We start from the raw sequence: 16,431 nt of genomic DNA, 5'->3' as shown, positions 1-16,431 counted from the left end.
ATGCGGTTATAAGGAAACCGCAAAAACCAATGGCAACACCAAAATGAGGCGTACTAGGCAAGAAGAGGAGTGAGGTAGTTTCCCATTGTTTTCCTCACTGGGTCAGAAAGTGCTATTGCAGCACGACTGACCCTATGAGCAACACCTTTCTTAACACTCAGATGCACTAGTCGTGCTCTGAATGCCATTACTCAGTACCACCCATACCCCAGCAGCTTCCATATTGTCACAGCCATGGATGAGACTGGGACTTCGGTGAAAGCTACACTTGACTCTGGCCTATGCCAAGAGATGGATACAAAAGTACTGTATCCATCAAGAAATGGCAGGGGCAGAATTGGTATTTCCAACAGGATTCTGTTCCAGCACACAAGACCAAGATTGGTCGACAATGGTTGCAAGTAAATGTTCCTAACTTCATTTCCATTTATGATTGGCCATCCGACAGTCCAGAGCGATATCTCTGGATTACAAATTGTGGTCAGTATTTGAATAAATGGTCTGCGAGGAGAAACTTCCTAATATTGTTAGCCTAAAAAGAAGCACATCTTACATTTCGCCAACAAAAGTAACTTACTAAATATGTATGAAAACATTTACATTGATTTTGATCAGAAAAATAATGCTAATTTCAATCTCAGTGATATATAAGGAAAAGTATATCCTTTTAGAGGAGATCTTTAATTATAACTTCAAATATGCATTACATATAAAATTTCCCTTTTCCACTTCCTTGCATTCCTTACCTCCTGCTCATTATCCTCCCTCATTTGCTCATCCTATTCACCTCTCTCCCACTTCTTACCCCCTGCTCCTCTCTGCTTTTCCTTCCACACAAACATTGCTCAGTCATGAAAGTATCTTCCTTAGTCAGTGCTGTGTTAAGCACAAAATCACATTCTATTACAAGTTTCACTTTACCAATCCATGAAGTGAGTAGAAATAAGCCATACTGTGTCTCTTATTTTATATTTGCATTTTAATAGGTATGGAGAGAATCTTTCTTTTCATGCTTTTCATTTTCTTTTCTTTCTTATTCTTCAGATTTTCTTGAATAGAGTATAAAACTATAAACACTGCACAAACATCAACATTTGTCATTCAAGTTCCATATTTATGTTATATCATCCATTGCAAAAGGAGAGCACTTACTATCAAAGGGTAGAGAAGCGTCCACCTATTCAGTACCATTAGCTTAATATAATTGGCTTATATAATTGGTATTAGTTTCAACCTCATTAATGCTCACATACACCCAGTAATAAAGAAAACAATCTGGTATGTCTCAGTTTAAAATCCAACAACTTATCCAAAACTGAAACCAAATTACACACCAAACCCGCTGCGGCTTGTGCCAAACTATGTCATCGCTCCTACAGCAATCAAACCTTCCTGAGCTGGTCTGGGAGTTGGCATTCCCCATCTGTAAAGTCGATCCACTTGATTTATAAATTATGTCTTGTTGAATAGTAATATACATAATTGTTTGTATGTAGCTTGAAGGGGAACATTCATAACTTGAATAAGTATTCCTTTTTATCAGATGTAGTGATCTATTGTTTAATTTGGTTTGAAGTTAATGTGCCTGTGTTCCTCGTAAATTGTGTGCACTTGACATGGACACCAACACCAGATTGACTGTTTAGAGGGAGCAGGAGTATGGCTTTAGTATAACATTAATTTGGTCGCAACTAGTACCAGTTATATAGGACACTATATTAAGCTAATGGTATTCAATAGGTGGACCCTTCTCTACGCTCTGATAGTGATCAATTGTCAATATGGATCATAATGACATTCATAACTTATGATATGGAAGGAGAGCACATATAATCCTATTTACATAGCACAACACTGTAAATTAATTTCTCCATGAAGATTCCAACTGTTGGTGGAGTCAAGGAACTTTAAAAAGAAATTTTAATATTCAACGTTAGTTTGTGCAATATTCTTTTAATTGTTCAGTGTCCACTCATTTATGTGTTTTAATTGTTCAAAATGCTAATTTTAAATAGAACAAAATCATTTTAATATGTATAACATTGGTGAACTACAAATTCGTCATTCTGTTTTATATCTGTTCCAATTGTAAAATTTTATGGCTGATGATGGCTTAAGGTGATGGAACATGTACCATAATTATGTAAAATAATCTAAGAGATTATTAAATATTGAAAGCTGGACACATACATTCTTTTTCTTTTGATCAATATAGTTAATAAAGTACCTGATAAATGAATTTAGTCACTTGTAATGCCACCTGTTGCAGCAGAAGAGACAAAGCACATCACAACAGACAATAGTCAATGTAATGTTATTGCTGATCAATTGTATGGGGTTTCGATATTGTAGGGTTTCACATTTAATTTTTTTTTCTGACTCTGTGATATCCATCTACTTCCTTTCACGTCTTCCTCTTTGCTTATTCTTCAAGTGATTGTTCATTCACGATTTCATAGACATTTTGATACTTGCACAAACTAATGTTGACAATATTAAAATTTCTTATTAAGGTTCCTTGACTCCACCAACAGTTGGAGTCTTTTCCTTGTTGATATGACTTGATGACCATGTGGTTTTTGTTTTAAGACAATCACAACAAAAACCACCACCATCGCCAGTTAATACGATTGAACAATATTTGTGTGTTAGTGATGCTTGGCATTGATATCGACTAAGCAAAAATAGTCTATATTTGTGAATATCTCTGTTATCTTAGTTGGTATGGTGAAACTGTATAAGATATAAACAACTGGAAATTGTATTTTCTATAACTTTTGTTTTGTAGTATTTATCAATTGGACCACTAATATGATAGAAATTTGAGAATTAAATTTATGTCTTAGCCTAAACTACCATTTTACCCAGTGTGAATATAATTATTTTTAGCCTACGCTGTAGTGCCTTATTCCCTATTGCTATTTTCTTGTGGTTCAGCATTGATGTGGATTATGCAACAGAAGTCGAGATTCATGAATATTTCTGTTATCATTGCCAGTACAGTAAAACTGTATAGACATACTGTATCAGGAAAAGTTGTTGGGCTCTTGAACATGGGAAAGGTCTCAGGTAGTGTGCGGTATTTAGGAGCTGGTACAGAGAAGGGATTTAACAGGGCGAAGTAATAGATGTTATTTTTCCTGTTGAATTTATTCAAGATCTAAATGGAAAAAAACTCTTTTCTTATCTCGCATTTAAACTCTTGGAAATTATCTTGAAAATGTATTCTTTCATTGACATGATCAACTCAAAACTGAAATGCAGGAACTCTCTGATGGAAATATAAACATAAATTTATCCTTTCATAAAATTCATACGTCGAATGTGTTTTCCTGAGTCTTTAGAAAGTTCAAAATTAACACTTGTTCTTGATAATCACACTCATATAAATCCTACAGTTTGTCTAGATTGAACTGAAATTCATAGGTTAAATGCGGCTCAAAAACAAACACTTGCTTCATAAATCACTCATAAGAAACCTACAGTCTCTCTTAATTCATTATTAACTTGAATATCATAAACTGAATATGGTTTCAGAAGTTCAAAAATAAACACTGGTTTTCATAAATCACTCATATGAAATCCTATAGTCTTTCTGAATTCAGAATTTCATAAATTGAATATAGTTTCAGAAAAAAATAAACACTGGTTTCATAAAATTGTACAGTCCTTCTAAATTCATTATTAGATTGAATGTAATTTCATAAATACCTGTGTTCATAAATAGACACCTACAGTCTGTCTAAATTGATTCCTACAGTTTGTTTAAATTGTTGAATTGAAATTCACATGAAAATTAAACCTTCATTAATTAATGTAGTACTCAAAAAAATTTATTAATGGAAAAGTTCCTCTTCAATAAGTCAATGATTGTCTAGTGCAATACTTTTAAATTATTCACTTGCTTTACCAGAGTAAAAATGCTAAGTGCACTCAAATCACCTGAGTTCTGTAGACTGGAACTGGTGAATGCACCTCCACGAGAGGACCAGGAAACAGTAGCGCCTACATCAAATGTGCCCAGATACCAGAATCTACAAATGGTGAGTTAAGCCATAAGTTATTGCAAGTCTGCACGTAACAGTTAATTTTATTAAATTTTATATCATTCATTTTTTCTTTTGTTTCCATAAGTTCAGTTTTCATAAATACAAATATTATTATAATATTTATAGATCCACCTGTTCAATACAATACAATTCACTATTTCATGTGGTTAAAATTTATACACAATACATAAGTCATAGGTACATGTTTCATCCCTTTTTTTATGGGCATCATCAGCCTATATCAATCTTAAAAATTAATGGATATGGGATCTTTCTAATCTTATAAACTATAGAGTAAAATGTTGAACAATGATCTCATAAAATGTTATACTATAATCTAAAATAGGGATATTGCACAGAAAATATGTTAAAAATACTATGAATTAACAGCCTGACTGTCAACTAGCTTTGACACAACATTTAATCATTAGCAACGTCTCCACAAGAAGTCCCATTTTCTTTTCTATGACTTTCTGATAAATCAACCGTACATATTTTAATACATTTGGTATGTTCACACTTCTATTTTAAATAACTGACATTGATTTTACTATCTTGAACTCATGCTATGGGAATTGAGCAAACATCCCCCTTGGATGATTGTGCTTTTACACTCAAGGCCGTCACACTCCTAAGATGTATAAGAAGAGGATCCATTTTGGTTTTAAACGCTCAAATATTCATGATTAACTATGTTATAATCTTCAAAAACTGAATTCATAGTATTTTTAACATACTTTCTGTGCAATATCCCTAGTTTAGATGTTATAGTATAACATTTTATGAGATCATTGTTCATTTTACTCTATAGTTTATAAGATTAGAAAGATCCCATATCCATTAATTTTTAAGATTGATATAGGCTGATGATGCCTGTAAAAAAAGGGTGAAACATGTACCTATGACTTTTATGTATTATGAATAAATTTTAACCACATGAAATGGTGGATTGTATTGTATTGTATTGAACAGGTGGATCTATAAATATTATAATAATATTTGTGATATACGTCATCTTCAATACGGAACCAAAATGAGAATAGTAACTTGTAATTTCATAAATACACCATCATGTTTATCATCCTAATAAATCGTTATTTTAATTGGTACTTTCATAAATTCTTATTAATGATCCTTAGTTTCCCAGTTAGTGTTTACTTAATGGTTAGTGTCCTGTCTGGGAGTATCTAGAGTCTCATTCATCATCATTTCTCTTTATCCAGCTGTAGCCGGGTAGGGTCAAATATGGTTCCTCTCCACTTTCTTCGGTCTTTCCACCACTCCTCCTCCAACACTGTCTCCCAGTCCAGGTTTCTTTCTATAATACTAAGCTGAAACACTATAATTCCATAGTTAAACCAGAGGCAACGTACGCTAGTGAAACTTTATTCAAATTCAATGTAAAATCTACAACAGACAAATTACAGAAGAATTATTAATAAAAAAACACCAAGTTGATGGACAGTGGAGATTGTTGCCTAACGACATTGTCTATCGTGAATGCGAATCAATAATATCTACAATGCGTAAAAGAAGAATTTCCTTTTTCTGTCACATATCAAGATTACCAGACACCAGGATATTGAAACAACTATTTGATTATTTTTTGAAAAATAAAATCAATAATAATTGGTTCAAAGAATTTCAGGATGATTTGGAAGAATTGGGTATAACTCGGCAACAAATCAAAGACAGAAAAGAGAAGAGGATTTTGAAGAACAAAAGCATAAGTCTCAAACTAAAAACAGTTGAATGGATACAATATACTATATTGGACACACAAAGGGCTTCCAGGTCGGAGAGGATGAGAAAGTTCTGGGAGAAGGAAAAGAAGAAATTAACTCAAATGTATTGATTTCAGTGCTTCAATGTGGGCGTAAAATATGTAAATAAAATACTGCATTGGATTGTATCCTTCCATCTCAATCGTGGTCATCCACAGCTTCTCCTTCCTTGCATTTGCATTTCCATCACCTTTTATGGCATTTTTTCATCACTCATTTGCTTTATGTGCCCAAACCATCTTAGTCGGCTCTTCTCTATTCTATAATTCATTTTTTCCACTCCAATTTCTTCCAGGATTTTCTCATTCCTTATTTTGTCTCTTCTACTCTTCTGTATCTTACTCTTCAAGAACTTCATTTCGGCTGCCTGTATTCGACTCGCATCCTTCTTTGTCATTGTCCAAGTTTCTGCTCCGCAAGTTGTTATGGGCACTAATACATCTTGTACATAGTTTCCTTTACTTCCATTGACACATCTTTGTCCCATAGCATGTTTCTTACACTATGATAGAAACAACTTCCAGCTTGAATCCTCCTACTAATCTCAGCATCCAGTCGAGCATTCTCCATTAATTCACCATGTATTTGAACGTTTCCACTATTTCCAGGGACTTGTCTGCAAGTCTAATCTGACCTTTCACTTCTTTCTCCCCTCTAGTCATAACAACAGTTTTACCCTTTTCTATACTTATTTTCAATCCACATTCTTCGATGTTCCCATTCACCACATTCAACTGTTCTTGAAACTTCCTGTCGCCTTCTCCCCAAATCACAATATCGTCTGCAAATAACAACATGCTCATTTCTCTTCCTCCATATGCTGCTTTTGCTGTTCTCATGATGTCATCCATTACTATTGTAAACAGGATTGGTGATAGAAGACTTCCCTGTCTCAGCCCACTCATTACTTATTACTATTAATTATCAACTATTGTCTTCAAGCCATAAGTTTGAAGGCTGGCGTCCAAGATATATTTTTTTATGGAGAGGGAAATGAGCGAGTATTTATATTAAAATTAAAGTGACCCAGTATGTCACAACCTCCTGGCAAGAGATTCACGCCATATGTACTAAAGATGTCGTCAGAGCTTACAAAAACCTCAGGGGTGGAGATAGGATATTAACTGAGGCAATGTGACCACCTTCATAATTGTTGTAGGTGCTGTGGGAGACTTATTACCTCAGATTAAGTATAGGTACATCAGTATTGATGAAGAAAATTGCATTGTATTTGAAACATCAGTGACCTGTACATAAGATACATGAAACAACAAAACAGTCCAAACTGGATAAATAATAATTCCATAGCAGTTAAAAAAATTATAGAAAATTCATCTCTGTGAAATTTGGTTTCTGGTATGTACACATATGTAACTAGCTGAAATCCATAATACAAATTAAGGAAACAGATAGGGAACAGTAACTTGCTAGGTGAAAGCATTAAATAAGGAAGAAGAATGACTCACTTAGCTGATATCATTCTATTTTACTTGTTACCTTAACAGTATTCATTTCCAAGTATCTATCCTTATCCTAACAATCCTCTCCATGTCTAATTCAATATAGAGTAAGAGGAAAAAAACCGTAGCAAAAAGTATCCCTGGTTTGAAACTTTTTAAGATGATTCTCAGCTTGACCCACTCTGTGTTCACAGAGGCATACTCTGTGGGTATGAAATGACACATGCGAGGATTAGACAATGGGACTGCAATGGACAGACAGAATCATTTCGAACTGTGATAAGATCACTTATTAAAGGGGAAGGTCATGGTGTATTGAACTTTATTGAAAATAATCCATAGGAAAGTAAGTGGTGTAGCCACTCAACTAATAACTAAATGGTCCAAGTTCTAGTCATGTCAACTTCATGTAGGATTTTTCACCCAAACCAGTGTGTGGCACCAGGAGGAACATCTGGCTTAAACTCCACACCAAGATCTGAATTCAGTCAAGGGTTGTCAACAGTGGGTGATTAGCAGGACCTGGATTTTGTTGACCTAAAAATGCTAAAATATGACCTTTAAAATGACCTTAAAATGATCAAATAATGCCCTAAAAACAAACAAAAAATGACCTAAAAATCCCAAGTATTTATTGTTTGAACTAAATTATATACATTTCTAGATATGAACAATATTGAAAATTGATATCTTCTCTAATTTTTACATAGCAATATGTCAGTTCTTTGTTTTGGAATCTTGGTTTTCCTTGGAAACAAAATGTACTGGTATGAAGATCTTTTGACACCAGGTGCTCTGTAAAGAGAAATGATCTGAAAAGGAAAACAGCGTTCCTATAAAGATAATCGTAATCGCCTTCGGTTGCAGAGTTAACTGTTAAGTTATATATAATGACATATGATGTAGATTTTAATATTCACCTCAGACCATGTTGCAGTAGATAACTGTGACCATCCGTAGATTCTCGAAGGTAAAAGAACGTCGATTGTCAGCCAAAAGTTCTTGTACATCGAAAAGGTCATTTCGACGTCCACAGATGCAAGTGGTGCATACTTGAAGTGCGCTAAATCACTTGGTGACAACTTTCTTCAATATCAACTACACTGAAATCTTCCCCAGTGAGTACCCGGATGACTGAGCACAAAATCTTGTATCCTGTGTTTTTATCAAGAACAGATTTTAGTTTCTGAAATACTGACTCGCCAACTTCACCACACACATTTTCCAAAGCTACCTGCATTGCTCTCACCAAAGCTGTCACTTGTTCGATTGTCACACCTCTCTCCTGAAGTCGTGTAATAGCTGACAGCAGGGAACTAAAATTTGCCTTAATGTATACCAACTTACCCTGCACATCGTCAGCTGAAAACATCTCTTGGGTGATTTTGATAGCCTTGGCATGTTGGGCTTCTAGAGAGTTTACCACTCACTTCACTGATAAAAAGTTGTCCCTGTAGTACTCGCACGCATTGATCCACATACCCCAACGTATGACTACAGACTGCGGAGGTAGTGATATATCGGGAGCTAGTGACTTAAAGAGTTTCCTGTGCGATGGGGCCTTGATAAATACCTTCTTTACCTACGACACAAGTCTATTAATCTCAGGAAAATTCTCCCTCACGTCTTCTGCCACTGTGGAAAGCATGAGGTAGACAAGTTACATGCACCATTCTTGAATAAAAAGCTTTGATAGCTTTACCAGCTTTAACTATGTAAGGCGCGGCATCGGTCACGAAAAGTAAAACGTCATCGTACCTAACACCGTCAGGCCACATCAGAACCATGGCCCTGTCAAACATTCGACATATTGTAGAATGATTGACAGATTCCAGGACATCAGAAGTTAGCAAAAACATTTCTCCAGGACTATCTATTTCCAGGGTTCCTACAATTACGTTAGCTACGTAACGACCTTCAACATCAGTAGTTTCATCTACTGAGACAAAAATCTTCTTTCTGCTTGTTCTTTCCTGTATTCTTTGAAGTGTTTTTTCATAGCAGAGGGGTATGTAATTTTTCCTTATCGTAGATGTATCCAGAATGGAATGACCTATATACCATGCTAGGAACTGCATTAATTTAGGAATAGTTAGTTTATGAAGAGGAATATTTGCTGTGACAAAAACTTCACACAATTCATTAAAAAAGGCTGAGGTTGTACCTCTGCTTGATGATGAGTTTTGCATGAGTAACTGTTGAGTACTTTTCTTTCTGCTGATATTCTGAATACCGCGCACATGTTTGACAAGACTGAAGTACTGTTGAACAGTGAATATTTTTGCTGCTGTCACTTTCACTCCACACACTTTACAGAATAGTATTTCACCATCTGTAGAAAAGGTATCTTCCCCGAATTCAGAGACAATTTATCTCAAATGACCTGCCTTGGATGGTTTTACCTTTGGCATTTTAACATGCACTCAAAATGGTTACACACAACTGACATCTACAAACTGTACAACTAAAACTGACCTGAGGGAACAAAGAAATAGAGTACACTGGCAGAAATACCTCACTGCTGACGTCACACTGTGAACACACTTCCTTGGTGAACTGATAAAGGATTAGCCCTCGTCTGAAGGTCACCCAAGAATAGCTTAGCTCTCACCACCTGTTAAGACATAAAGGTGAGGGATGTACAAAGCTACGTACTCAGCTCACAACTGAGTGCAGAAACTTTCAAAGATGAACCTTCACGTAAACCTTCAAGTACATCAAGATATAGGAACTGGTTGGTTGATGATGTAAAAGGTGGATTCTTATTTAAAAATAACCAATAAGAAAAATGAAATAATTAAAAATTTAAAAAAGCAAAAAAATTACCTAAAAATCAAATACTTCAAAAAATGATGAAAAAATTACTTAATAAATACGCATTTCTGTAATCTGGGGGCCATGAACAGGGTTTGTATATAACTTAGCAACTTCTATGATGCACCAGTTAAAAGAGACATGTCATTGAAATCTGGGCCCTGGTGATTAGTATGCATTCTACAGTTGTACTTGTCATAGTGCCAGACCTGTAGCTCAGATTCCTGCTAACAGAATAAGAATAACCATTGAGAGAATATCTGATATGAAATTCTATTTAAAGTTGTATATAGTTCACACTTTTGTGAACTGTGAAGTTCAGAGTTTGATATTTGGACTTAATATTATGGTTACATACAAGTATTATTTACTTTATATTCTCATTTTAGGGTAAAACTAAGTCACCTTGGAAAACATCACCTCAGAAGGGTGTTTTGTATGCTGAGGAATCAATAACATTGCAGATCACCGTGGAACTGTATGATACTGGCACTTTTACGGATTTTGTTCAGATTCAAGTTCACAATAGCAGGACCTTGATTGTGAATATGTCTGCTGTAGGAATTGGAACTAGTCTTGTTGTTGAGCCACCAATCTCTCCCGAGTACAAATTAGGAGCTTTGTTTACGTAAGTGTGTTTTGCTTGTTTATATTACTTTCAACTTTTTTTGGTACTTAAGAGACTGTTATTTCTACATAAGGAAAGATTTTATTGAGACATACTGAGATTTTAAAAATGGAAGATATTGATATTTATATGTGTTATACATTTAAATCCTAAGGCTACCCTGGATGTTTACTAGGCTATACATTGAGGAAAGCTATGTTATACCATTTCCTTTCTATACCAAGTTGATATGCAAGAGTTGATATTAAGTAGTATGTATATATGCAAATGGTATGATGATAGGCTATTACTTACTGACAAGGATGATTGCCTTTGTCGGGTACCATTAGTCATGTCTGTACGTTCTGAGGTGGCTGTAGAGTTTAATGACAGAACCACAAACTCTTCAACATTGGTGGCACACAGTGCCAAGGTCAAGAGCCATTCTGAAGAGCACCTGTTCTTTCCTAGCTTTACATTTGTCTATTTCGAGTCTGTGTCTTTGCTGTTCAAAAAGTTAAGAGCCTTCATGGACAAGTCAATGCCATGCCAATTGGTTAAGATGCTGTGTATTTGCAATTAGTGGAATTTATTTGGCATTTTTTAGTGCTGGAATTTAGAACATCTTTGTAATGATTTTTCTTATGTTCTTCAGCTGAGAATACATTATCATCTTTAGAAGATGAAATTCTGACAATGTATATATATGTGTGTACACTGTACAGTGTGTCCCACTCACTATCAAACTTGATATTCCCTCAATTATTCCAATACCAATGAAGATATTGCAGCAAAATTTGAACAGAACTCACCTCATTTTGTAAGGAATATGGTGACTTCATAACATGTGTTGGAAATGGCCACCATCTGAGTCCAGACAGTATTGAACTCAGCAGATGACTTCCCATATGACTTCCTGCAAGGTTGTTCAGTGAAGTCCCCTTGGTTTCCAGTTTTTTTGAGAAGGACCAAATGATGAAATTGCTCGGGGAGTGTCAGTAACCAAACTTTCCCAGAAATTGTTGTTCACATGACTTTATTAATCCTATTTTCCAATAATTGCGGACAATAAATGCTTGCTCCGCCAGAAAATGCCGATTCATTTTCTAACTATCCTGTGTGAATCGACATGCACACCACACTGCACTAACACATACAAACAACTGTAAGGTATTGCAGCTTAATATTTATCTTTCATTTCTCTTCTTATCTTAGATTTGCTAAATATTAAGATGATTTTTAGAAACTTACAGAGTTTAACAATATGACATCATGTTCTGAATTGACAACATAATCTGTAACACATTTCCATAGAAAAGTTGTCAAGTTTCCAAAAAGTCCAATACTTCCAGTCATATATGACCGGCATTCACCATAACAGCATGCCAGAAATTTTAGTAGCGTGACATCATTACATTGTGTCATTCAGTTTGTAATGAAGAATTTATTAGAAAGTTACCCAACCAGCAAATCAAACCTGCATAAAAATATGGATACTAAATTTATTGTAAATTGTTAAAAGAAGTAAAAAACACAATGGTTCCACCTGTAAATGACATTTCACTTTTAAAGTGTTAGATCAATTTTGATTATTGCTGAAGATGGCCTAAATTAAATGCCAAAATATGTCCTAAGGTTTTAACGAACTTTCAACATAATTAGCACAATAAGTATTGAACAGTTGGACCTATCAATAAAATCTTTTATTAGTGAGACCTGTGGAATATGTCCTTTTCAAAGAAATGTGTACTATCTGAAATAAATATTATTGTAGAATATTTTATTTGTATTCCTTTTATCTATTTAAATCTGGAAATGTAACTACTAAATTGTAAAGGGTTATTGTTGAGTGATATTTTGTAATGTTCTGGAAATTTTTGTGATGCGGACTTTTGCAACAGGGTATGTCAGCCCGTGTCGATTCTAGAAGCATGTCTTTACTAATTTTGGAAGATGGAAAGTTCATGATTAGGATTAAGTAATGTTCTGGAATATTGTGAAAACATTGCGACTTGGTAAGGGGTTTTGATTGGTGGATCGGGGTGGCAAGGGGGAAGCTTCTATGGTCTGATTGGTTACTCGGTGATTGCACCAGGGCCAGCCTTGCCTTCTTAACAGAGTGAGGCAAGATTTCATAGTCTTTTCATTTCTTGTCAGTCCAGCGATCAGACGCATGTCGGCGATCTCCCTGCCAGGATGGGCTGCCTGGGGTAAACGCTGTTGATTTCATTTCCACCTTCATTTATATTTAATGTTTGCTTGTACTTTCACATAGGAGCTTATCTTACTCACCCAGACTCGCCACTCAATTATTCAGATACCTTAGCTTTTCAGCTGGGCTGCCTGTTTTTAGTTTTGTAAACCGTGTAATTAATAGATGAATTTTATTTCCCTCGGGATTTGCCTCCAGTAACTTTGTATCACTTGATGTATGCTAGTTTTTCCTCTACCCCACATCAGAAGTATTTTTGGTGTTGGGAGTAAGTTGAACTGGCCTCTGCATCAAGTTTAAGTATTTCTGCCTTCCCCTTGTTTCCGTCATGTGGCACGATTGTCTGAAAGGGCCGTTAGCTTTCACTTAATGTTGTATTACTAATATCATGTGTTACTTATTACCTTATAAGTTGTATTATGGAAGTTGCATTAAGTTGAAGTATCTCTGTATCTTAGACCATTGTCTCAAAGGAATTGTCCTTGGTAAATTACATTTGGTCTTGTTGATGTCGAGTGTTATTTTGTAACATTTTATTTTGGAAAATGAAATGTCGCATGGCTTTTAGTGCCGGGATATCCCAGGACGGGTTTGGCTCGCCAGGTGCAGGTCTTTCTATTTGACTCCCGTAGGCGACATGCGCGTCATAATGAGGATGAAATGATGATGAAGACAACACATACACCCAGCCCCCGTGCCATTGGAATTAACCAATTAAGGTTAAAATCCCCGACCCGGCCTTGAATCTAACCCGGCACCCTCTGAACTGAAGGCCAGTATGCTGACCGTTCAGCCAACGAGTCAGACATTTTATTTTTGAATATAATATCACAGAACAGCTATAGCAAAACATTATAATTATTTTGCTGTGTTACCATACTCAAGGGTTGATCAGTTATTTAGAATAGCTTTGTCAGTTGCAGTTGGTTTCTGTATCTATATAAATAAAGTTGTAGGGGGTCTACTGTTTGTAATTTCGTTTATTTTGCCAATTTTTCATGTATTTATCCATTTTAGGTCAACTCAAGACTGTAGCAGCGTTTTTTTGTTTTCGTGTCTGTTTGTCCGTCTGTTCCACCATTACGGCAAAATGGCTGCATAGATCCCAACCAAAATTCATATTTAGAGTATACTCATCCAGGAGTAGATATTGATATGCATATGATTTAAAAATCACAGAATGGACTGGGGGTTTATAGGGAGACCAGAACAGTTCTTTTTTTTTTTTCAATTTTCTCTTGTACTGTTGATTTTCTGTAAAATCCATAAACTATATATGAAATGTCCCTTCATTTTAAATATTTTTTGTTATCTTCATAATTTTGCTTACTCTTCAAATGACTGAGAAAATTACTATTTTCTGTGGGTTTCGTGCTCTGCACTGAGTGACCAACAATGAACCTATCAGTTACCATGGCAACATCTCCAGCTGCTTGCCAGCAGGGAAGTAATGCAATGCCATTTTCATCATCATTCCTGTGAACTCGTGGTTGTTCTTTGGGTAGAAGGCAGGAGAGATGCCAAGCTGCCATTCTGTGGTGTATTTCTCTCTTTATAATGAAAACTCCCCATCTCCATTGTGAATGGCATTAGGCAAGTGAGCCTGCCATTATAGTAGAAATTTTTGAACTCGATTGTGAATAGCAGTAGGAAATGTGACCTGCCATTATCATAAAAACTCTCCAACGCGCACCGTACATCGGAAGCAACATATACGGTCGTCCACATGGTTTTTCTCGGATAACACTAAGAGACATACAATTTAATATCATCTTTCTCTCTATGTGTACAGTAATTTATGTAGAAATCCATATACAATATAAAATACCATAGCAAAGCACGGGTACATATGCTGGTCAACTATAAATTTATTTTTTTCTGTGTTTTGCTTTAGTCTATTTCAATTTAAAATGAATGTTCAATTCTACTATATTTCATTGATTCTTATTTTACTGTTAGCTCTACGCAAATGTGATTTTTAGTTTCACGTTAATATTATACCTTTTGATGATTGAACTCATATTTTATATTTTTCTTGAGAACGCTATTAAAAGCTCATTCAAAAATGTATAAATGCTAAAAAATGCTAAATTTAAGACTTCAAAACACAAAAATATTACCAACCCTACATATAATCTTTCCTGTAGATCTTGAATAGTTGTAGGTCTATCAGCAAAAGAATAAACCAAAAAAAGTGATGATGTTAATTACTTTCATGTTCTTGTGGTGGTGACTATTGTTTTAAGAGTAAGTACAGTACAACTAGGCAACCATCCTAAACATAACACTAATCAGAGAGGAAAAATGGAAGGGATCCGACACATCGAAAAAATAAAGGTATCGGCCAAAGAAAAACAAGGGCCACGAAGGGTGTGAAAATGAAAGACTCCATAAGCCTTGTGAACCTACTGTAATACTTTCAGGGTCAGAAGTGACCAAGAGTTGACCAATGGAGGTCAGATAGGATAGATGAAAGTGAGGAGCCTGGCACAAGTAAGTGGAAACATGCCAGGGCAATAAAGGGCCCCATGGTTACCAACCCATGCTCCCAAGTTAAGATCCCCTGGGGCTTTCATGTTCTTGTGTAACAATAAGATTCACATGTTTTTACCAAAAGGAAAGGATTAATTTTTGGCTACTGAATGATTATTGAAGTTAAACATAAGAAGCTAGAACTCAAGCCTGTACATATTATCTTAAAATTAGATTAAATTCAACATGTTATTTATGATTGCTTCTGATATAAGGTGAATGTGGAAATCATTTTATGTAGATATTTAAGGGAGTATTTAGATCTTATGGGACATGCATGTGGACTCTCAGGTCAATGAAAGCCTCGATACAGCCTGTATATCAAGAAAGAAGTGCTCTGAGTAACTGAAAATAATATTTTGGTAGAAGTAATGCAATATATTGTCAAGTTATACAAACAAAGATGTTATTAATTATTGTAAGCTTATTAAAATATGTTTAATAGGTTTCATTTGACTGTCTCCTTGTTTTAACGACTAGGCAGCTGAACTGCCAATCACGAACTACTTAGATGTTTGTACTTAACTATAATTTGTTTTATTTTTCATTAAGTACAGAACTATAGTCTGTGAACGATACCGAAGTCTTGGTTACAATAATTTATTCGATTACAACACAGTAAAATATACAAACAAAATTAAATCAAAAAGTGTTCAAATAAAGTTTGATAAATATCAAACCGCACACCTGATAAGCCTATTATTAACTTTGCACAAAGAGAGCCCATTCAAAACTGAGCTGAGTGATTGTTACTACAACTTCTTATTGGCATTGTACACTGTTGTCGAATAAATGTGTGATAAAAGTAAAATATTCTGCAAAACGTATGCATAATAGATCTCAGGTGCACTACACTTCAAGTAAGTGTAACTTTTTAACTAGTACAGTATATGATTTTTTGGTATCAATTTTCATTGCTGTAATTATTTGTAGATAACTTGGTGCAGGTCTTTTTTGTGGAACTTGTTGCAAG

The 16,431-nt window shown here is 35.1% G+C and overlaps 1 protein-coding gene across 1 annotated transcript in view; it reads left to right on the top strand.

Moving 5' to 3' along the window:
• The window catches only part of LOC136877681 (hydrocephalus-inducing protein homolog), a 161,145-nt gene extending 150,406 nt beyond the window's left edge, over positions 1-10,739 (top strand). Inside the window, exon 11 of the mRNA XM_067151893.2 lies at positions 10,497-10,739. Within this exon, the coding sequence (XP_067007994.2) occupies positions 10,497-10,739 (243 nt within the window). The remainder of the gene's footprint in view (positions 1-10,496) is intronic.
• Positions 10,740-16,431: the final 5,692 nt, after the last annotated feature.

This window comes from Anabrus simplex, chromosome 7, assembly GCF_040414725.1.
Source record: "Anabrus simplex isolate iqAnaSimp1 chromosome 7, ASM4041472v1, whole genome shotgun sequence".
NCBI lineage: Eukaryota > Metazoa > Arthropoda > Insecta > Orthoptera > Tettigoniidae > Anabrus > Anabrus simplex.
This window is presented reverse-complemented; position numbering and strand designations above follow the sequence as displayed.